Genomic DNA, 25,015 nt, shown 5'->3' on the forward strand with positions numbered 1-25,015 from the left:
ACGCTCACCCTTCGAGCTACAATGTAATTGCAGTGCTGATATCTTGTCAAAACCTTTCACTCACAACAGCCTCCTATGTGCACCTGGGGCACTGAGGAAAGGGCTGAGAGTAGCAAATGAAGAAAGAATACAGGGCTCTTGGAGGACTGTTTGCTTCCTGTTCCTGTCACTGTCTTCATGACGCCTCAGCCAGGATGAAGCATGTACATTGTCAGGGGTATTGTGCGCTCACCCATGCACTGGGGGTGGTGTTAACCATCCTTACATACTACACAGTCCTCTCTTCCCCCACAAAGGCAACAGACTCGAGTTCTTGGGTTAGGCCATAGCAAGTTTACTTCACATGAAATAAGGTGATCTACATCGCTGCAACCTAGAACATTACACAGCAAATATTGTAAAATACACCGCAAACATGAACACGAAATTGCACAGATCCTATTTACATCCTCATTTGGAGGCAGCGGCATACAAACAGGCCAGGTGAGATAAAATGACATCAAACATTTCTGAAAGTTTCAGAGACCGCATAGCACATTGTTCCCTGCCAGGGCATCCCGTGACTCTTGGCCACGCCCTCTCTTTGATCTCTGGAGTACTCAAGGTAGGGCTAGAAATGTTGGGCCACCAGCAAGTCAGCCCCCCTTCCAACCAGCCTCACCCTCGAAAGGCTTCGATGAAAGGAGACAGCCAACAGGGCAACCTAGTGTCCTCAATAATCAGTGTCATTATTGTGATACAATGTGCTGTAACATAGCCAAGTTTCGGTAGGTGTGTGGCAAAATTCATCCAGTGACCTCCGTGTTTCACAATCGGGACAAAGAGGCGGCCACCAGGCACCAACCTACCTTTAAAGGGTGCCTTGGTCTGCCCTAGTCCCCATGACCTCTTGCGGTCATGCCCACTTCCACGGGCCCCCACCCCTCCACTGTGGAGTGACTAATGACGCCCACCCGCAAATGGTGATGGGCTTTTGGCCATCATAGGAAAAGCCGGAAGTAGCAGCTGCTACCTTTGGCTACCTCTAATCTGTGTCTCTTAATTCGTGCCTGAAAGACCTCCTCTAAGAAAGACTGATTGGCCCCTGACCTGCAATGCAATGAATGAATGATGAAAGAATGAAACATTCAAGACAAGGAAATACAGTGAGTGTAATAAATAAAACATTCGATGACGTCTAGACTGGGGATTACTCATAACAATCCAGGAGGAAGTTTAAGACACAAATTGAGGAGTTGCAGTACATGAGGAACCCTGGGTACATGTTAGGGAGCGCCATTATCCTACTTTCCACCTCCTTACCTCACCTTTATCCAATTTCTTTTGTATGCTGATAAACTGTTTGATTATGGACTGCTCAGAATAGCCTTGATTTGAGTTCTATGTGCTATGGAGCACTGTTAGAGCATTCAACAATCTACGCTTTAGAAAATGGTGCGCGGCATCTCACGGAAACAGCGAATCTTGTGAAACTCTGGCAGAAGATTCTGTTATCAGCCATGTCGATAGTGGCCCTCGTTGGGCAAAGTCACACGTGAAATCTTGATGTGCACCGCAGGCCGTGCATAAGTTATCTTTGGTTAATCATTATTGCTGATAACATAAATAGTAGACTCAAGGAGGTGAACAAATAGTAATCCTTTCTTAAGCTGCGTCCAGATTCGTCCCGGGCTCCTTTCCACGCCGAAACATCTGGCAGGTTCCTGGACTATAGAGGTGGGTTGGATTCCTCTACATATTCTATACATCTTCAAAGAATTGAGATGGACATTTTGTTAGTTATCAAAGAAGAGAGGGAGGGTGGAAGGGAGTGATGATGCAAAATGCATGAAAAGAATATGTTCTCATTTAGTGCATACTGTGAAACCGACATATTGAGTGAGGGAGTTTTCAGCAGTGAGTGAGTGTTTGCTATAGTGTTTGTTGAGCGAGCCAGGATTTTCTAGAGTGACTAAGTGATGGTTTGGTGATGGTTTTATTACAGAGAATGAGTTGCTTTACAGTATTTGAGGGGTGACTTTAATGCAATTACCAAGTGAAAATGTTATTACGGTAAGCATGGTTTATCTACAGTGATCTAGCTGGGACTTTACTATAGTGATTTATGATTTTCCTACAGATTTTAAAATGTTAAGTATTGGGCTGTTTGCCACCGGGAAATTGCATTGTAAATCTGGCCCTAAGTGAACGTTTCAGTACAATGAGTAAGAGGGTTTTACTACAGTGATTGAGGGTTTAAGTACACTGTGTAGAAAAATGTAATACACAAATTGAGAGAGGATTTTACTACAGCAGTTGAGTGGGAATTGTAATGAAGTAACCAAGTAAAGATTTTACTGCAGAAATAATTTCACTGCAATCACTGAGTGAATGTTTTACTACAATGAATGAGGGCCTTTCAACTCTTTTACTCTTGCAACCATGAACTTACAATCCATCTGAAAGATTTTACAACATGCAGTGTGATCAGCCCACGGTTGCACAACTGTAAATGGGGAGAACACAGTGGCACTACTTAGAGAGGTCAGTGGCTGGAAGTACACAATCATTTGTTTGCAATTGACTTGCAGATAATCCTCTGGATAAAGAAAAAAATCAACAAAGTAACGGACCTGCCAAGGAACTGTCTGCCTTGAACTCCATTATTTGAAACAATGGCCGACCGCCAAGGAAACCAATATCAGGTGGCAAGACCAATTTATTCTGTAAACGCCTTTAATGAAGATTATCCGAAGATGGAAAGAGACCATTTAACCATTTGTGGCCATCTCAAAAGATATTTCAGGTAAGAGAACACATTTAATTGAATGCTGGCATGTTCACCATATTTTCGGCCATATTTCAGATTCATCAGCTTTGCTTCAAGGAGACTGACAATCATTGGCTGTGGTTGCCTGTTTCATAGTTTCACCATTCCCTTGATACGTAAAGTGTTGAAAAGAAAGTTAAATCAAAGTGTAGGTAGTCATTAGGAAAACTGTCAAAATTATATTCCACTGCTTAATTTGTAAACGAACGAGTGCCGGTGGCCAAAGCTCTGGTCCGAAGCCTGCAGCTAATCCTATTAAACGTCAGCAGCCGAATACCCAGGCTCCGTATCTTTGAATCCACCTTATATCCTCTGCTATACACTCTCTGCCTCTTTATCTCACTCTTGCAGGTTCCTGCTTTCTCCTTTTGTAACGGGTGTGCTATCTTTGTCTTTCTCTTTCTTTCCACGTTGTGTGTTTTTCTCTCTCTTGCTCTCGGTAAAGTCTGATGTGTTATCAAAAAGTTATGGTCCCTATAAATAAGTACCGGTGGCCCCCATCGCCATCCACCAGTTCAAATTAAGAATTGAATATTACTAAAAAACTAATGGGTGTTAAATTAAAATGGCAATTAATATGTAACTAATAGCACATCTTCAACAAGTTACGCCACAAAAAGCTTAAGCTACAGCTTGGTGTCAGTTAGATAAATCAGTGATTTAAGTACTCGAAAAAGAATTGTGTGTGAAACTTTTAGGGCGGAGGTTTAAAACTCAGCCGCCACCCGCCACTTATATATGTATTATATATGTAATATATATTTTTTATATTCGTATGTGTGTGTAGGTATTCACTGAAAAAACTTTGCTAGGGGCATGTTATGGTTAAGTGTACTTAAACGTCATAAGCATTGTTTTTCAAATAAAAGCACAGAAATCCACTAAATAAATACGGTTAAAGTGATACTATGTTTAGATTTTCAGTTGAAAAGGCACTGAAGGACATGACAATAGGAGATGCAGAGTAGATCGTTCTTCTGTGGGTTCATGCTGCTCATACATTCGGCTCCCAGTTACTCCTGTTGGAGATGACGTTGCGCTGGCTCAGGTGAAGCTCAGTGGGGTGTTTGAAGTGTTTCGGTCTTTAAGAACTGACCATCTAAAGTTCTGTTCCCCTATCTAAATTGAGAATCCAAGATGGTGGTTGCAGTAGTGTACTTCTTTGACACAATGCTTCACTGGATGTGAGAGGTTAGCATTCCCAGTGGACTGTGCTGTTCATGAGCGACACTCAATCGTAAATGGGTTTTAGAGGCAGAATTTGGTTGGGGTCTCTCCTATTTCCCCTGTACTTGTAGCAGGGACAGGCTAGGTATTGGAGTAATTTTAATTACGCCTGAGGAATCGGAGTAATTTCTAGGCCTGGGCGGTAAATTCTGTTCCACTCGCGGAATTTGTGGAATTTTGCGTTCTGTGGAAAACGTGGAATTGCAAAAAATTCCACGATCCACGGTTTCACGAAATTGTTTGCTTGTTCGTGCTTTAAAAATGCGTGTTCGCAAGATATTTCCCCCAAGCACGCAAACAGCGTTTGCGAACAGGAGAAAAGCAACGGGCAGAACAAGCAATTCTCCGTGTTCATGGAACTGTGCAGCTCGCGGAGATTTTTTACTGTTTTGCGGAGCTTTGCGTAGCATGACTACACAAATTCCGCCCACCCCTAGTAATTTCGGTAATTCCGCAATACCATTTGATGCAGAGTTGCTGATAATTACGTGATTATGCTTGCTTGCGTAATATAGAGTAATTTGGAAGAGAAATTAGCAGTTAACCAGAACCATCCAGCAACTTCCCCTGATCCATGCAAAGAGGATGTGTAATGACGAGGAGGATCTCCAGTGGACTACTTTCAGCAGCGGGCGAAGAAATTAGATAATTTGAAGGCTATGTTTTTGGTTCTCAGGGCAGAGCACAGGGTGTTTCAGAGATATTTACTGAAGTGGAACCCTAAGTTCAGTTTTTAGGTAGGAAAGCAGAGGCGATCTAGGAGTTTATAGACTATCAATGGGAAACAGCGAAGAGATCCACACATTTTTAGGCTTTTGCAGTAATGTTGTCATGCTCTTTTGAGGAGAGGTCAAAAAATGTGGAGAATGAGAAAGGTCAGCCACACTGAGTATGATCATTTGGCAGTTTCTGATCAGAAGAGGCTTGGAGGTCTCGATTTAATACTTCCAGAACTTTAAAAAGCTTCTTGGCTGCTCACAAAGTATAAGCAAGCGGCGAGGCGGACCACGACAAATGAAAGATGGACAAACAGGTATTTCTTTCCTTGATGTATGTCTGGTGGCTATCACTAAAAAGAAGGATCTTTAGGCACTCGGGGGAAACTCCGTAAACATTGGAGCCCAGGCTAGGATGAGAATCATTTTCTGTTTTAAGAATTCTTTATTTGGGTATAACATATAATAATACACGTCATTCCGTGTACATGAGAAGTAATAAAATAAGGAACGTAATGTCAGTGGTTTTCACCTCCTCTGATTCCGATCACATCTCATCTTTCTCTCTTTCGGAAATCCAAGTATGAAGCCTGTCATTTTTAGTAACAGGTCTGTCATGTAGCTTTGCAAACTTAAGTGTGAGCACCCCACTACTGTAAGACATTGATAGCTAAGTGTGGACTAAGACCAGAACAAAATCTCTCAAAAACCAAGTCCATCAAGTTCCGGCTCTGCATTTCTGCATGGGTTCTGCTTCCCATTGACTGGTAATGCAGTGCAGATCAGACCTCATCATTGAGCAACATTATGCCTGTGTCTTTGAGTCAATGGAAAGACCAATGCCACCTATGTAGTGTTTCATAGTATCTCAGTATCGGGCATTTCTCCCTAAGCGATTCATCATGTACAGCCAGTACCTCTTCCTATTCTTTTCCTGTATTTTCCACTCACAATCAATGGGCCCCCCATGCTTTTAGCTGACCAGATGTGGTGGCTGAGAATGTGCCGGGTGAGTAAATGCCTGACACTGCACCTTTAAATGTCCTCCATGTGCAAAGAAAGTTAAGTATGGCGGATTGTGGCAATGCTATGGGAGTGGGTGTACAATTTCCACAAAGGTAGTTGTGAAGTCTTTGAAGGTCCTAGAAGAGAGATGTCGGCAGGTGAAATTAAGCTTTGACTTCTGCAAACATATTTTTCCTACCCTCTGTTATTAGTTGGTCTATTACCTATATCCTCTTGCTCTGAAATCATTCCCAGGAAGGCTCAGTGCCTTCTTTTTTTGATGCAGCTGTTATCCCCAAAAGTGGCCCCCTATGAGTATTCAACTGTTTTCTCCCAACCTGATATTGGCTTTATATGATGCATAGGTCATGGCCTGCAATATTGGATGAGAATCATTTTTAAATACAAGTCCTTGCTCTTTATGCTGCCTCTAAACGCCCAGAGGCTCTCAGAGACCGCATACAGCCCACTAACATTGTTTAATGTAGAAATTAGCATTTTTCTATCCATATTTTGATGAACACGGATGCTTACTCAATCTACAAAATGTTTTGGTGTGGTACTTTTGGAGTGATGGCTGGTCATGAAAGTATTTGCTGCTTATCATCAATATAGAGTACATTTGAGTGGAATTGTAAATATACCGCCACAATATTCCTTTGTTGGTGTTCCTTTAAAGTGCTGTTTCCTTTTTGACAAATATTGGAGTTCTATTTGTCGGCGACAATATAGAGGAATCCGGATTCCCAAATCAAACCATTGGTAACAGAAAGGCTAAAGGGCAGCCATGCAGGAATGTCAGCACTGTATATATCGGTATAAAAACAGGGCCGTGAACACAAGTCAGTATATAATTAAGAACAACTTTGCATCCCCACCACCCAGTAGCACATCGGAAACAGAACAAAGGGGCCGGAATAGCGACAAAACCAAGACTAACCCGTCATACTGACCTTGGGAGAGAAGGAAAAAGGGAGGGAGGGGGGGGGGGAAGAGGAAAGAAGAGAGGGAAAGGAAAACACAGACTGAAAGAGAAGAATGCCGCGCCTAAACAAGCGCCCCGTAGCAAGGAACACATAAAAGAGCGGTAATATCAGCAACGAGGAGGGCATGGGAGTCGCAATGGAAAGCAGCAGAACTACAAAAAGAAGAACAGCGACATTACAGACCCCACCCCAATCATACCACGGAAGGCAAGGACAGACGCGGCACTCCAATAAAGAGATACAAAAGGGCCATAGAACTGAGGAAAATAAAACATCAAATAAGACCCAACCCACCCAGCACCCCTGCAGAAGGCTACGGCCTACCCTCCAAACAGCGCGCCTGTCGCCCTAAACCAGAACCCAAAATGTAGTAGAGACAAGAGAGAAGAAGAATATAGAGACAAAAAAAGGACATGAAAACAAAAGAAATAAATGGGAGGGAGGAGCAAAAGGACAGAAACAAATACGGTCGGCCACAGCCCTCCACCCAACCATACGATCATATTACATGTGAACCAGAACGACACAATCTCGAGCGCCAAAAAACGTACAGGGGGGTCTCCCACAGCACTAGAAATATGAGCAACTTCGCCACGGATCTGTACACCAATAAACCACCGGGAGCCGTGCATCTCACCCCAGTCCCTTCCTAACCACAATTACCACCCACCACATGACAGTGTGAAGTAAGCAACACGATGCGAGGCAAGCACACAAATGAAAGAGAGTACGAGAAAGACATAGGCCAGGGAGGGCAACCAATAAGCAAGTGGGCAAAAGTTCAAATAGGCAGTTCAAATGTCTCAGCAATAGCAACAAGGGCAATAATAGACAGGAGTTCAGTCTCGCCGTTAGGAAAAGCGGGGGTTTCCCTGCAAAATAGAAACACGACCTCATCAAGGCAAAAACAGGCAGCGGTCCACCATTGTTCTCAGGTACCCGGGGAGGATCGGGTCCCCGCACGACATCCAAGTCCCCAAACTCCAAACATCGAAGAGCAGGAGGTTCCAAATCCACCGGCCAGCAAACCCGTCGATGGATAGCGACAGTAACCCTCGTAGCGACCGAGGGAGGCGAGGCAGTGGCATCACTGAGACAAGAGGGGACCATGAAGGAGCGTTCACCCAAGATGGCGGTGGAACGAATCGAGTCTCCCGGAGCACCGGGGGCCAGGGCCGCGCGTAAGGATCGTAAGGCATCAAGAACGTCTCCAATCGTAGGCTCACGCACACACGTCCAGGCCCCCGTGCAGTCCAGCAACCCAAGTCCGTCATCACGAGGAGACCCACAGCACAGGTCGTCGGCAGCCATTTTGTGAATTCAGCCTCCTCACCACCCTCCGCGATTCTCGGAACAGTTCACAAATGCGGGCCTTTACAGATTTCCGGGGGGTCCCAGCAATGGCAGCCTCGGTGAAAAAAGGTGATTCGCCCAAGGCGGGGGGCCGTCTGCAGTATCGCTGGCGCTCCTCTCAAACAGAGTCCGAGGACGAGGGTCCAGGGTCGATGGACGGAGCAGCGGCGGGGGGACCCCTTCACACGATCAGTCCACGGAGCACCGCGCCCCGCACCAGCCTCACGGCGGTCAAGGCGGGCCCGGATCAGGGTCACCGGGATGTTCTCACAACGGCTCTCACCAGTGGCGCAGTCTCTCGGCCGGGGCCGACGGTCACCACAACGCCAGGCCGGATCCGATAGGCGAGGCCCCGGTCTCACCACCACGAAGGCCCAGGTCCCTTCGGGGGGCACAACTTCGGAACCGCAGCACGCCGGAGTCTCCAGGCCAAACGGTGAGGAAGAGCGAAACGTTGCGTTCCTATTTCTTCGGAATTATGTCGTCTCTGGGCAGGATATGCAACAGGATATGCGAGTCAGGCCAGAGGGCTGACGGAGCCGAGCTGCAAGGCGACCATTACGCTCGCGAGCTTGGCTCCTCCTACAATTCATTTCTTAATTTCCCCAAATGGGAATAAAAGCACCATCCTTCCTTCGCTTGATCTCCCTCCTAGTCCATCAGATTTTTTTGAAGAAAAGTTCCTAAAACTCCACTCTACCTTCCTGGGATCTGCTGACACAGTAGACTCTCCAGCACCACCCGCCAGTAACTTACTCGTTTTTTCCACGTTTTGCAATATATGGGTGGGCGATTCACTTGAGTAGCTGTTAAAATGCAAATTTGGTTCCCCAGAGAACCCCTGCCCCCCCCTCATATTTCAGATTGGCCACACACTCTCTAAATTCTTAGCGCAATATGTTTTGGAAGGCCTCTTTGAAATTTGGCAGTTTCCCGGTCATCTGGAAACAGGCAATCCTGCTACCACGCTTAAATAAAGCAAATGCTCCTCCGAGTGTGCTAAACAACTTTAGGCCTATCTCGCTTCTGGCAGCTCCGGCAAAGGTCTTGAGCATTTCTCCCATTTATACTTGTGAGTTGTGGATCAGGGATTGTCTCAAATTGACCCTAATCTCAAGGCCACCAGGGTGGTGAGTATTAACTCCCCCATGACTGAGCATTCCACTGAGCCGGCGACGCAAATAGCCCACAGTATTTCAGGCATTGAGATCTCTAGAGCCTTAGTCTGGACTATGCCAAACAAAGCCCCAGGACTATATAAGGTGCCTGGTGATCTTTTTAAGTCTGATAGAAATGTATGGTGCTCATATTTTTCCCTGCTCTTTAATGCTGCTATAAAGTATCGTGCACCTATGCCTCCCACCTTGGCATAGAATGAGATTATCCCAATTTTTGAAAAGGCTTCTAGGCCCCTAGCTTCAAACTACAGACTGATCAGCCTCTATGACAGTTCACAAAAGCAGTTTAGTCTGAATATTTTGAATAGGTTTAGTGAGTGGATGTCCGACACAAAGCTGAAGACTCCTTTGCATGCTGGTTTTTGAGGTGGCGTAGAAACTATCAACCAGGTGTTTCGCTTGTAATTGTTATATTGGAAACATGTTTCCCTGGGGGGCTGACAGCAGGGCCGGACTGGCCATAGCGGGCACCAGGCATTTTCCTGGTGGGCCGTCAGAGTAGGGGCCGGTTTTGGGTTCCTGGAGGCCGTTTTTGTTACAGGGACATTTTTGCAGCATAGCTGCAAAATCGGCCCTTGTATCAAAATCAGCCAAAACCAGCCCTGGCACACAGCTTGGCCACACCCCCAACCCCTTGGTGGAGCCGGCCGAGCACTTTGCGAGTGCCAGTTTTGGTTCCCAGTCCGGCCCTGGGCAGCAGACTTTGTTATATTTGTGGACCTTCGCTCTGCTTTTGATATAGTCCCCAGAAAATCACTGTGGAAGGTATTGACAGAGATGGGGGTCCTGAGTAGCTTATAGAAGTCTTAATTAGATTAAATTCGAACAACCATCCCAGTTAATCAGGGAGTAAGGCAGGGGTGTGTGTTAGCTCCTAGCCTCTTTCACGTATACATTAATGTTTTAGTGTCACAGCTTGGCAATATGAGAGAATTGCTCCTCGCCTTGCAGGGGTGAAGATCCCGACCTTACTGTTTGCAGACAATACCATCCTGTTATCTAAATCCCCTGTGCGCATCCAGAACCTTCTGGATTGTTTTGGGCCCTTTTGCAGTCAGCGGGGCCTGGAGATCAACTTTAGCAAGACCAAATATAAGGGGTTTTACCCCTGCCCAACTACTCGTGTAAACCCAACACTCAATGGAATGGCCCTGGAGCGAGTTCAGGTGTTTGATTATCTTTGGGTTACGCTCACAGAACGATTTGACTGGTTATCCATATTCGGTGCGTGAGCTCAAACTAGCCCAACATTGTGGGGTATTATAAGGGGTCACCATGGCTCCTTCTTTTTTTCCCGGTGACACCAGCCCTCGAAATATGCAAAAGTCAAGCTTTCGAAGATACCATGTATGGTGGTGAACTTTGGGGCTTTCAAGACTCCAGGCCTCTAGAAATTATAGAAAATTGTTATGTGAGGTATCTAAGCAGTCTATAACCCACTTCTCCCCCTACGTCTAGATCATGGCCTCAGCCATATTAATGACATAGCTGGGTTGACACCACTTCAGTATTGGTGGGTACTTTGGATAACAACAGAGCTCATGCCAATTCGTATAAACTTAGAGGACGTACCGGGGCATCCCGAGCCTGTAAGAGTGCTTGACTTCGGACAAGGAAAGAACAGTTGGGTCGGATTGGGTACAATAATCTGTGGTCTTCCCCTGCTGATGCTGGTTTAGTCTCTAAAAAAGAGCTAAAAGGGAGTTATATCGACAACCAAACGTTATGTTCTCCTAGGGCTGGTTCTCTTACTGAATCCTTATTAGAGTTTAAAGCGGATTATTACTTGGAAGCATACTTGGACGAGATTGAACCTCCCCTTGCAAAGTCTTTATATACTAAATTCCATTTGGGGATTTTGCCTTTTTGTACCTTTATAGCTAAATAGAATTGACACTAGTGATTGCGATAAGATCTGCCCATTCTGCCCACAGGTGGCTGAAACTACTGAGCATGTTGTTTTTTTCTTTCCAAAATGCCATGGCATTAGAAGGAAGTGGGTTTAACCTGTTTGTCATAAACTGGTGACCAGGGATTTTAAGAAGCAACCAGGCAATGCATTGTGTTTTCTGTTTCTCGATTTTTGATGTATACGTGGAGGATTAGACAAAACAAAATGTCAGGTTAATGGTCTAAGTTTTAATTTGAGCGGCCTCTTTTTAACCATCTTTGTAGCTGTTACTATAATTTTGATAACTCAGTTTTGTATGAAGTGCTCTGTGTCTGATTGGCTTGATAGTTTTTATGAACTGAAGTATGTAAAGCACTGTGTTAAGATCGGTTTGACTGCTCTATGAAATGGAGTTTTTGTACCAATGATTTTATTGTTTTATTTTTATATGTATGCCCTGTGTAATCTGTACTGTAATGGCCGCTGTGCTGAAATAAAGGTAGCATTGGTGCATGGTGTGCCTCAGGGTTCTACGCTCAGCCCTACCCTTTTTAACATTTATGTTAGACCACTGGCCGAGGTAGTGAAATCTTTTGGAATCTCACTAGTGTTGTATGCTGACAACACTCAGCTGCTTATTTTCATATAGGCAGAATCACCCAGCAACTGTGCAAATTTTAAAAACTGTCCAACTGCAGTCACTGGATGGATGCATGCTGGGTGCCTAAAACTTAATGCCACCAAAACGGAGTTTCTCTTGCTGGGCAGGCATACCCATCTCTAGAGTGGCCATTGGTGGCCAGCAATTTTAGGCTCCACCCCGATCCCAAATCTGTGGTGAAAAACCTTGGGATATATATGGATAATTCTCTATCCTTCGAAACACAAGTCAAAACGCTAGCCATTCACTGTTTTGGCATTCTCAGAAACCTTAAGCCCATTTTGCGCTGCTTTTCCCAACAAATACACCAATTGATCATGCAATCCTTGGTTATCTCGCAACTTGATTACTGCATCATGCTCTGTCCTAGACCAAAAAAACCTGTTTTGAATTTTATGCAGGTCTTTCAAAATGCTGCTGCAAGATTTCTTTTTTCCCTCCCCAAGTTAGTTCTGCCTCCCATCTTCTCGTCAAGCTCCAATGGCTACCTATTGAAAAGCGTACCAAATTTAAGGCCAACGTCCCTCTCACAAAATTCTATACAAGCATAGAGCCCCCAGACTGTCAACTCTGATGTATTTCTACCCGCCCTCCAGAGCACTCCGCTCTACTGATTAAAACTTGGCCTATGTGCCCTGCTACAGTAGGGCTAGAATGTGAGACTATTCATTTTGTCTCTTAACTCCGATCCTAGGGAGCTGTAACATTATGAAAATCCAGGATCACTTACAATTCTGGAAACAGCTATAATCCTGGTTATTTTCCAGATAGGCTACTGTTCTCTGTCTTACTGCTGCCATATCTTACTTGTGACTAGTGCTAGGAGGCCCCTTTGTGGGCATTCGTGCACTTTAGAAATCATAATACATAACATAAATATCACTAGACCCCCTTGATGACAATATAGACCCATATTACACATTTACTCTGCCACTCTCACATTCCTTTACTGTCAGAGTAAGGAATTGGGTTAATAGTTCAGAGGGTTGTGTGCCCCACTCAAGTAATATGTATATAAGAAACAGTTTCCCAACAGGTTTCAATTCAAGACAATTCAATAATGTATGCAGGCAGCATTACATAAAAGAGAAAGAAGGAGACTTGTACAATTATTATTATTAAGCAACTTGTATCGCGCAAACTAAACCCGAAGGTGTCAAGGCGCAATTAAAGGGCTTGTAATTCACCAATTCTTAAAGGAAGTTGCACATAGAAATACAGTTGGGCAGCACTGTACAGAGGAAATCATGTGACAACCAGGAAGCACTTGGTGAGTTGTGATATATACAGTTAGTGAGAGGTGACGACGCAAGTGCTGAAAGTGAACAGCGTGAACGGCGCAAGGTGATCAATATATCTACAGTGTAGGCTCAACGAGATTCAGTTTGAACAATTTTACTCAAAGTTTCAACATTTTTTAGAGCCAAGGACATAAGATGCGCCATAGAGTTGCGCTGTAGTGTCGACGGCGTTTCGATCCCCGTGAGTCGGGATCGTCTTCAGGACAGGGTTGTCATGTTGATGGAGTGCTCGAGGATGATTTGCGGGCTGCCAAGGGCCTTAGTAGATGGCCGGAAGGGCAGCGTCTCCAGTGGAAGTTAATTAATTGTTGCCGATGGACGCGTGATGTCAGGGTCCAGGAGCGGGGGCAATTAGAAGATCTTCTGCATCGATGTCGGTGTGGGCATGGGTGGTTAGGGACGGACAGCGCCTGAATGAATCAAGGCTGCTGTGTTGGGTAGATACTTCGGACGGAGAGGAGGCTCGCTAGCAATGGGAGCAGCTCCACTCAAGTAATAAACACAGTCCGTTTCAGGTTGAAAAACAAAAACCCAGGTTTAACTCCTTGACAGTTTCGTACAAAAGTAGCCAGGCTTAATTTAGAGGCAATGTGTAAAATATTTATGCAGCACTCAAACACAAGAAAATTCCCAAAGTGATTTCGGAAAATAGAAAAGAAATGTAATAAATAAAGCAGCACAAACAGCCAATCCCGGTTATCTGGTCAGACTGGACCAGGTCAAAGTCAAAAGTTCAGGCGGACCACGATGGAGTGCAGGTCAGATACAGGGATCAAGTTCATCCTGGTGGAAAGTTTACCTTCTAACTTAGTCCAGTTCTATGCAAGGAGCTTCTGTCAGAGCCTCGCATTGGCAGGGAACCTCGAGGAGATTGTTTGTGGTGAGAAGAACTGGTTTTCGGTTGAAGTTTAGCCACAAGGATATTGTTGTTGGCGTGAAATGCAGGTTAGAGCTTCATGTTGGCGGGAAATGTGGGGCCGTTGTTGCTGATGCAAAGAACACAGTGTGGGTGAGATCTGGAGACTGTAGCTGGGAGGTCGCGTCCGTTCTTTATGGAACAGGTGTTGCGCAGCGGCCAGGGAGATTGATGCCGGAACACTTGGGCTCACGGTTCGATACCCGGCGCTGGCGGCAGGTCAGCCCAGCACCATGGGACTCTGGGCAATAGCTCGCTTAATGTTCCTGGCGGCCCTGTGCCAGTATTTTTAAAGCACATAATTGTTCGCGCTTTACGAATACGGGATTTAGATTTATGCAGGTCTCATGTTGGCCTCGGTGAACCTCTGGGTTTTCATCTGGTATCCAGTTCTTGCTGTTTGCAGGTTGAAGGAGTATACTCTGACAGGAGCCATGGGTACGGGACCTGGTCGGGCACCTCTTGAGGGTCAGTACTCACTCCAGCAGAGGGCAGCAACCGGGTCCAGGCAGGTCCATTTGATGCTGGCCAGCTGGGAAGTTGCAGGGAAAGCCTCTGGAAGCTTTTTGTGTCCCTGTAGCTCAAACAGGAGGACAATCAACTGACCATTGGAGTCACTGCTAGGATACTGGCTTAAAGGCAAGCAGGCCCAGTCTTCCTTAAGGCTCCAGACAGCAGAACAGTCCTTCTTATGAGTCTCACACAGGCCCAAGGGTGTTCTGATGGTTGGTTTTGAGACTGCCACTTTTATAGTAAGTGCCAGCGTGTGTGCGGGGTCACCCTCTTTGTCTAACTCTAAACTGGTTCTGGACACCTCTTTCCTGGGTGTGGCTCCAATATATCTAAGGAGACAAGGGGCATGTAGGCCCAGTTGTGAGTAGATTTTATCAATGACTGGGCAGGCAGGTTCAGTAGTCAGAAGGAGGTTGGGCACAGCCCTCAGGCTACTCTATGAATCTCAGAAAAGGCTGAGAACCAACCCCCCAGGCCATCCTGCTCGGAAGAGGAACACCCTTTGCCACACACATGGCCATTGTGTCCCCTGCCTTGAACTAATAGTCATCACACTGAGGTGAGCCAGTAACTGTCATGTCACCCTGGACTGGAGCAGAAAGGCATATTTGACTTAGGCAGGAAAATGCCACGCTTTTTAAAAGTGGTATTTTCAGACTCGTAACTTAAAAATAAACTTTAGAATTAAACAGTATTTTAAATGACATTTAAATTACAATTGAAATGAGTGGAAGAAGTATATCTCTATCCGCTCCTAAACTGAAGTTATCACTTATTAAATGTAAAACGGTAACCCAGTGGCATTCTTTGGAAGAGCTAACATTGCTAAAGTGAAAAATGACTGGGGGGGGGGGTTCACTGCTACCGCATTTAAAAGTTAAGTATACTTGTCGTATTGCCCTGTGAGCCTTTAGAACCAACCCTAAGGTGACTTATAAGTATTGAAAAGGAACCTTTAGGCCTGGAAAAAGGGTTATTTTTCCGGGTTGAAATGGCAGTTTAAAAATGCACTACAACCTGCAATGGCTGGCCTGAGACATGTTATACAGTGCTACATTAGCAGATGACACAGTGAGTGCACGAGACCACTGGTAGCATTTCATTTAATAGCCCTGGTTACGAATAATGTCACATACCAGGGATTTATCAGTAAATTAAATGTGCCAATCAAGGGTAGGACAATTTTACCATGTTTAACTGAAAGGACAAGCCCTTTGCCCTTGGTTACCAGGGGTAGAGTGCCCAGTATTGTAATGCCGGCAAAGGGGTTCAGAAAAACAGGGTAGTGAAGGCAAAAAGTCTGGGGGAATACCACACAAAGGTGTTCACTTCTAACAGAGAGGCATGGAGTGAGGGATATGTATAGAATACAGTGCTTTCTTTGTTCCTAAACTGAGCCATGTTGATGGTTTTATACACTTACACTATCATTCTTGCAGTCCAGTGCCTAAGACTGCCTGCAAAAAATGCCACAAAACCATGGATCAACCCACAGCAAAACGTTACCTTCGATCCATCACGCACAAGTAGGGTGGAGTAAACAGTTGATTACAGTAAAATTCACCTACACGCTTACACACACACACCACACATGTAGGCATACTAATGTACCACCTATGGACACCCTCACTGTTGGCCAGCTTTCTGGTCTGTAGACATTTAAAGCACAATGAGAAGGGTGTAAGGTGTAATGTAGCGCTTTACAATGGCCCAAAATGTTAAAAAAAATATCCTTGCTATAGTGCTCTATGGGCAAATGCAGGTTTTGAGGCACTACTGACAGTATATATACTGGCAGTGGTATAGCAGTGAATCATATATAAGCAGGCTTTGCAGCTGGGGTTTCACGAAGGTATATATCTTGATGATCTGCAAAGCTTTGTTTTCTAAAAATACAGGGACATGGAGCGTGGTGCTCTAAAAATAATTTTGGAACACATCTACAATTCATATCAAATATTTGTTTTAGTGATTAACTCACTGAACGCTAGATAGAAATAAAGGCGTTAACCCATTGGGAAATAACTTACAGAGCAAATTCTTCCTTGAACAATTGGAACATGAGAAACCTTTGTAATATATATGATTAAAAATAAAATGGAGTTATGATGTTGCAAGGTTATTTTTAAATTTCGATTTTTAATGATTTATGATGTGTATTGCACTCAGCAATGTAATTATGTATAGCGTTACTTAGTTTAAAAAGTATAAACGAAAATGGACAGTTACTATTTTGTGACAAGATTGGCACCAATTACCATAGTGCTAAAACCTTATCATGAACAGTAAAGCAATAGAGCCCAGAACATTAGGGCTGAGGTCATAAGTGCACACTGTTAGGGCCAGTAGAATATTAAAAGCAGGTCCCGGCGCAGGACACATTCGACAGAGTAAATACTTAATTACAGGGATAATTATTTGCTGAATCATTCTAAGTTAACTTTCTTTTAACACAGTTCACAATCCTTGGCTAAAAAAGGTACGTTTGCACCACTGCAAAAGATCACAACAGCAAAGCATCAGATCTCTCTGCATGGCCCAACTTTTGTTAAAACATGGTTTAGAAGTGGCCTACATGGAAAGGCTTAAGGGGCGTGAGAGTTTAATGTCACTATGTATGATAAACAACAACAAACATCAGATAATTGATAAATAGCACATTGGTGATCACATTAAAGTTCCATTACCCTACAAAGGGTTTCAGCATAGTTTTAGGTCAGACAAATACATAAAGAGGCGCTTTGCTTTAGTCCCCCTCAGCCATTGGTAGCTTTTGGTCAACTCCTTTCAGCCATTGTTATATCTGGTCTATGGTATTCTGCATCTTTCCTGATTCTCTGCCCTTGCTTCTCAGCCAGTGTAAATGTGTTGTGTGCTGTGTGGAATGTTGGTGTGCATGGTGATGTAATGGAATGTGAGGATACCTGTGATGTGGAGTGTCATTTGGAGTATGAGCTGAGCAGCAGGGAAGCTGCTCCTGGTGGGGCTAACTACAGTACTTACTACAAGCCCATCTTAACAACTAAGATCAATAAAACCTTCTTCTATACCCTAACCTCGGCTACTGGATTTCCTCTCTTGCGACGAGGATGGGAAAGTTTGTTCTCAAAGGAGCGTTGAAGCAGAGGAGCAGCCATCTGCCAGACCCGCCTGCGCAGTGCAGTAGGGGAGGCTGCTAGCCGTGGTGGCTATGTGTGAGCAAGACGAGGAAAGGAAACTACAGCACTGATCACTGTGAGAGTATCCCTTAAGATGGCGCTATGTGATAATGATGATGTGGACCTCAATTTTTGGGATTCCCCACACCACCCAATATGACTAGTGAAGAGGGTAATATTTAATAGAAGCACTCATCTGTGCAAATAGCTGTGTACACACTGTGGCACACTGAGTGTTTTACCACAAATTAAAGTTTTACTATTGACATGCACTTGTATTTCTGCTACAATATCGACAACCAAAATATCACCAAAGTAAGTAAAAATGAAGTTAAGAATAGAAAATCTACACTTACATAAATATACTTACCTTGACTCTTAACTTTGCCCCAGGCAGACAGCACATGAGGGCAGCCTGCACCCCTCTGGGCTTGGTGCAACCCCAGGACTTCTCTCTTTCTGTGCTCCAGTGCAAACACACCGGTGTGGGGAAAACCAGGGAATTTTTCAGTAAGGGAGATATTGCTATATTCACAGTGAACAGAAGGCTTTTGAACATGTGAGAATGTAAAACCTGAAAAAATTGAAGCAAAAGCGCTTTCCTTCCTATGTAATAACTGGACTAAAAAGTTTACAGTTGATTAAAAACAGTAGCACTGAATTTGCCTCAAAAGGACCGTTTTCTTTGGTAGCACAATGTTCACACTAAAATGGTGGATCTTGGAAAATCTACATGCAATATGAAAACAAGAACTTCAGATACGTTTGCAGTTCAAACAGTTCCAACTGGGAACGCTGAAAATCTAATTTAATATAGTCAAGATTGTGTGATGCAACTTCCCAAATTCAGAGAATGAAAACATTAATCCTGAGAAGACTAGAGTCCCCTTACATTGTGAGCACAAACAAATTTTGCTGGCAAAAGGATCCTGCCCCTTTTCTAGTGAATAATAAAAAACCCACACCGAAAGGGACAATATTTTTTAAAAAACACATTTGGGACACCGCAGTTGAAACCCCTGGAGCCCCTGAGGCACTTGAACTGAGCGTCTAACTTGCTCACAGTATTTCCACTTCGCAGCCCTGAAATGGTGGAACAGCATCTCCTCAAAACTAAGGCTTCCCCCTGGAATCATGCGGACCATCAATTTTGCATATGGTGGCTGGTACTGTAGCTCGCCCACTTACTATCTTGAGGAACAGATCTATCCTCTCTGGCCATTATCCATGGCGTTGGATGGAGGCAGTGATCAGGCCTCTCTCTCTACCTACACAGTAAATATCTCAATTACTGCCATCTGATCTCGCAACTCCTGCTTCCGGCCAAGATTCTTGAGAAACACCTGAATGGCAACCTGATGGAATTTGCGGAAGAGTAGGGATGGCTGGACAAATCTCTGTTCGGTTCCTAAAAACACCATGAAAACAAAACTGCTCTGGTTCCTGCTACGGACCATATTAGGTGGTTAGTGGACAAGGGGCAAGCCACCGCTCTGGTTCTTTTAAACATGCCTACGACCTTTCATATAATATCAACCTCGCTTCTGATTGAACACCTTCAAGATGTGGGTATTGCGAAGCAGGCATTGGCTCTAATGTCCTCCTTCCTTGATGATCGCTTGCAGAGGATTCTGTTAAATGTTTTCCATACGGATGTGTTCTCCCTGCCTTGTGGGGGGCCGCAGAGATCATCTCTGAGCCCAACACTCTTAATCCTTATCTGTCCATTCTTGCTGCCATTATTCATGCCTATGGGATGGATGTGATTTCCTATGCTGATGACACCCAGATCATTGTGTCGATCCCTAAGAATTCTGCTGCTACCGCAGATAACTTTTCTCAATTTGTGTGGGCAGTCACAGACTGGATGGAAAGGAATTTCCTTAAATCTTAACTGTGTTCTTCGGGGTGCACACCTCGATTTGGAATGGTAATTGGTAACCCCAGCTCAAAATGCCAAAAATCATGAGGTAATTCAAGACACTGAACTTTCCCTGAATGGACAGGCCAATTGCACTGTTGCGACCTTCTTTGGCCTATAAGGAATCTAAAGAAAATATTTCCTTATATCCCCTTGCTAGAGCGAAAGCAGGTAGCACCTCCAGACTTGACTATTGTAACTCCCTCTACCTGAACTCCAACATCAGTAAATGTAAATGTATGTGTCTTGTAAAGCGCACTGCTGCCCTGAGGCGTCGTGGCGCTGTAGACCGCTGGGGAACCCGTCCTGGCTATCCCTGTGAGATGGTCCCTACTGGGTATCGTATAAACAAAAAGGAATCCACAAGGTTGGGCTTGGTGATCCCTACAGTGGTGGGGAGCAACCAGTGTTGTTTAAATACCCCTCACACACCAAAAGGCCCCTTGGTGTCATGCTTCATCATTGGGGTCTTCGCAAACCTCTACGGAATGCGGCGTGCTACGACTCACGACTACGCAGGAGCACTAACATGTGAACTATGTGTTGGTGTGTGTGGGTAAAATAGTGGTGAGGTGAGTGAAAAAATTAAAATTAAAAAATACCTGGCTCGTGGGTTTCCAAACAACTTTATTCAGTCCCCGGCTGGTATCATTAAAAAGTGCTAGGGAGGTAGTCTTGTCTATTAAGGGTAAGACTAACTCACAAGTGCGTCGTCGACATGTTTCGGAGTTAAAAAACTCCTTCTTCAGGACAAGGATATGCACTAACTATCCTCACCTTACTCACATGGGTGTAAATATAAAAGTGTGCTCTACAAAAATAAGTCTAGGTGAAATGTACCTATCTGTTTTATTTATTTAAGTTCGTTGCGCCCAATTGACGAAAATACTGAACCTGTGAAGGAACAAAAAGGTCACAGTAAACCAAAATGTAGGAAAAAGGTGTAATTACACAACAGGGTAAAAAAGGAACCAGATGTGGTCCAGGAACCCTAGGAATTAAAAACACAGACAAACAAATAGACAGGGACACACATGGATTGTCTCTTGAAAATCATCATCAGGTGTTTATAAACACCTGATGATGATTTTCAAGAGACAATCCATGTGTGTCCCATTTGTTTATACATACCTCTAGGGGAGACAGAATCCACTTCTCCTCTCCCTCCCCCTTTTGTTTATTATACCCTACTGGGTATCTCCAAGGTGAAACCAGGCATCCCCGGCGAATGTGGGAGGCCGTTGTAGAGATGAGGCAAGCTAATGCCCAGAGTTGCCGAGTGTGATCCCTGGTTAGAGTAGGCACCGAGGCGAGAATTATCGAGTCTGCTGACCCTGGTCCACGACCCTGCCGCGTCGGGAATTGAACCCTGGTCCCGGGCCGTTCTCTGCTTCTGGGTCTGCCCCCTCTAGCCAGTGAGCCACACCACTCCACTTTTACCCAGGCAAAACTTCAGGTGGCACAGCATGCACTCGCCAGTGCAATCCATGACATTCCTAACTGCCAGTCAGTCTCTGCATGGCTGTATGTGCTGCACTGGCTTCCCATTAGAAAGCATGTCATGTGTTAAACCATCTGCATTGTACATAAAGCACTCTACCTTCTGAGTCCTGCCGGGATTAAAGATATGTTTCATCCATACATCCCTGGTATAAATCTTCACTCTATCCATCGAAATTTGGTCATCCTGCAGAGTATTCAGAAGAAGAGATGTGGGGTAGAGCCTTCTCAGTCGCTGTTGCTAGACTCTGGAATTTGCTCCCTCAATCCCTGATTGCAATTACGAAGCATCTGCCTTTCAGGAAGTCACTGAAGACCTGGCTCTATACCATCTAGGCTGCCTCTTCTAGAATGATATTGGTGGTTTGATCGACACTGATTCTTATCGGGTGAACCCGACTACAGTACCTTGATGCTGATCCAGCGCCACTATAGAAATTCTGTCTCATTTAAACTACACATCACCACAATACACACCAATTATCAAAAACTCTCACAAGGCCCATAAAAAACCGAGACAGAAATTGGGCAACTGAATCATGTGGCCTAATTAATCAAAACCTATTTAAAGCTATTTACACATTATATACAACTGCAGTTTATCATCATCATAACCATGGTATTATAACAGCAACATTTAATTAAGCCACTTAGGCCAATGAATCAACTGATGGTAATAGACACAAATAACAAGCCCAGCTTGTCATTTCAAAATCTATTTTATTAAATGTATTTAATCAAAGTAAAATGCATCTTTATTAGAATTTCTTTTATTAGCAAACAAAAGCATTATTTTTAAGAATGGCACATTAGACTGGCACTCTAAAGCTGTTCAAAATGCATGAATTAAAGCAAAAACAGTTTCATTCCCTAATTCCCTATTTTAAGCTCTCTACCCGGAAAAGGAAAAATCATTTATAGCAAATGACTTACGTGCGCCAAGAAATCGGACAGCACTTCGCCCTCAGGAACAAGTCAGCACAGTTCCACTCAAGGGGCCAAGTTTTTATACCTTTCTAACTCACTAATCTAAACTAAATGTAATTTTTCAGAGTCTTTCAGCGATCCCATTGGTTAACAGCCGTCAGTCCCCATTAGGTCACTTTTTAATAAGCCAAGAGTCATGCCATTGTCCCTTCACGAGAGGCGACATTAGCTTCCGAGGATTGCAACAACTTATGAAATTACAGTTCACTGTTTCCTCCTCGGCTCGGCTGATCCGCCCCTTGCCACTTCCTGGCCTTGGAAAGATAACCTTTCAGAGCACAACACGCACAGCAGTTCCATTTGTTTTCTTTTTATTCAAAAGAATGTCTCCGTGGAAAAACTTTCCATCATGGCTGTGCTCAGCTCATCATGACAGGATTTCAGACACCCTCCAAAAGCACTAGGCCTCAGGCCTTTTTCAGGGGCTATTATTTAAACAAACACAAAACAATAATTAATTCAAGTAAAGAAAATCATTCTGTTACCCACCCACCATTGCTAATGTTAACCCATTAGTTTATATTACCTAGCATAAAGCACAAAGAAAGCAGCGTTTGTATCTACCATTCTTCATTTAGTCCAGCAGGATTCTCCACATACCTGCGTTTTGGAACTCCCTTCCCTCGGAACTCCGCATGTCATCTTCTTATATTGAGTTCAGGAAGGGTCTCAAAACTTTTCTCTTTTCCCGAGCCTACAATGCTTAAATCCTCCCTCCGCTCCTGCCTGCTTCCTCACAATTCAACAGCGCCAAGAAACCGCATGGTAAAAGTGCGCTATAGAAATGTTTTTAAATTCAAATTTAAATTCAAATTCATAGACAAAAGCACATATAAAATAGACACATGCCAATAATTAAACAGCCGCAATTAATATTGACAAGAAATAACAAAACAAAACAAGGTTAGTTAATTATTTTCAAAACGTACTTGCTGCTACATAGAGCATATAATGTAAAACCCGCATGCTTGTGAATGCAATTTTATTCTAGGTTGGTTTAATACAAATCATGCAAAACTTATTAGTTCAATTAATCATTATGGAAGATTAACTTCACGAGTCAGAATAAATATATTTCTGAAACTCGCTCCATCAACTCCCTTATCTGGTGATTTCAAAATCACCAAACCAACACCCAAAAATTTCACAAACTTTTTTATTTATGACGCCAACATGTTTTGAACACTCTTGAGTTAGTTTCACTAAACTCCAGACTCAGCAGTTTGTCTAGAACTCTCATATTGAGCTCTCCGAAATTCTTCCATTTCTATTTCCTTCTCCTGTTCCTTTCTGAGTTTGTAAATCCTTCGCTTTTCCCTCACATACTTCTTTCTCTTGTGAATCATGCAACTCATTTTTAACAAAAGTGTCACTATAACAATGATTATTACAGGATAAAGTATTTTGCCAATGATTGAACTGCCAATTTCTTGAAACCAGGTTTTGATTGCTGAAAATCTTTTGCTCAGCTTTTCTGAAAAATTGTCATCTTCTAAAGGTTGTATTTCAGAATGAAATTCTGTAATATATCTAATCATCATTTCTATGTTCTGACTCTTATCTGGAATGTAAGTGCAGCAATGCTGGACATGTAAAACCCCACAAACTCCTCCTTCTGTTGCTAAAAGGATGTCAAGTGCAAGACGGTTTTGCATAACCATCGAGCGTATCATTTCAGTATCAACTAATTGGAAACCAGTTGCAGTATCTGTAGACAATCTATCTACAATTGTGGAAACTTTTCTGATTTTAATTGCATTCAGGGTTATTCCTACCATGGGAATGATTGCACCAAATATGTCACCAATGATTTCTGAGAAACTCTCTCTTCTGTATCTGTTCAAGTGTTTGCCAATTTCAAATGATCCTTCTGAATTTCTGTCAACATGAAAAATCTTTGGAAAAACTAAACCAATGTAGCAGGTCCCATACCAATGGTTTGGGAGACTGAAGTATGCCTTGTTCCCACAAACAAAATAAATTCCAGGAAATATTGGATCTTTACCACCTTTAAATCCCTATCCCCCTGTGATAAGATATGTATCCTCACACTGACTAGCACCCACAAAGAAATTATCGTACAATGTATTCTCGTCTAATGCAGAATTTGCCACTAACAGGATCATCTATATGAATAGCAGCATTTGTATTTTCACCATTAAGCTTTACATCCTCCAGATGCCAAAACTTAGATTTAGTTTGTTTCAGCATCTCATTCCTTTTGTAAATAGGTCTTCTCTCCTCAACCATGTTCAGGAAAGATTTCTCTTCAGCTCTCATTTTGCATGTTAAATTGTTTTTATAAGCATACTCATAGGTAAGTTCATTAATCACTATAAAGAACTCCCTCATCTGTTTAGCAGGCCTAACTTTGTTCAAGCTATTTACAATCTTTAGATTAGCAAAATTTTCGTCATGATCAGAGTAAAAGTACTCCAGACGACCTGTTTGGTAAAACAAGCTAGCTATAACACTGCAGGTAATGCCATAAGTAAGAGGTAGCATGTTATAACTATCTCCCTCAGAAACAGAAGCAGGGAGCTTCACACAAACATAACAATCCTTGACATCCATGACTTTCACATATTCTGTCAGGAGTCTAGAAAAAGAATTACTAGAAAAATCACCAACAGATCTATCCTGGTGAAACTCCGGTTTGTGCTCAATAACTCTGTTAGTCTTATCATCATAATTAACTTGTTTAGTCTCAGCCTTGCTTGTCATGTTAACTTTAAATTTCTCTTTATCGATCCCAAAAGGAAAGATAACTGCCAAAATTAACCAAACTAAAATAATTAGAACCACACAAATAGAAGACATTTTGCAACATCTTCTTAAAATTGAGCATCTTGAATTGTCAGTATTAGGCATTTCTACTAAAAAAAAATCAAAA

The 25,015-nt window shown here is 43.4% G+C and overlaps 1 protein-coding gene across 1 annotated transcript in view; it reads left to right on the forward strand.

Moving 5' to 3' along the window:
• Positions 1-1,598: 1,598 nt before the first annotated feature.
• Positions 1,599-25,015, forward strand: part of LOC144822567 (chloride anion exchanger-like) — a 327,927-nt gene continuing 304,510 nt past the window's right edge. The window contains exons 1-2 of the mRNA XM_078680252.1: positions 1,599-1,716; positions 2,571-2,785. Coding sequence (XP_078536378.1) covers positions 2,655-2,785 — 131 coding nt within the window. The 5' untranslated portion in view covers positions 1,599-1,716; positions 2,571-2,654. The remainder of the gene's footprint in view (positions 1,717-2,570; positions 2,786-25,015) is intronic.

Source organism: Lissotriton helveticus, chromosome 1_1, assembly GCF_964261635.1.
Source record: "Lissotriton helveticus chromosome 1_1, aLisHel1.1, whole genome shotgun sequence".
In the NCBI taxonomy this organism is placed as follows: Eukaryota; Metazoa; Chordata; class Amphibia; order Caudata; family Salamandridae; genus Lissotriton; species Lissotriton helveticus.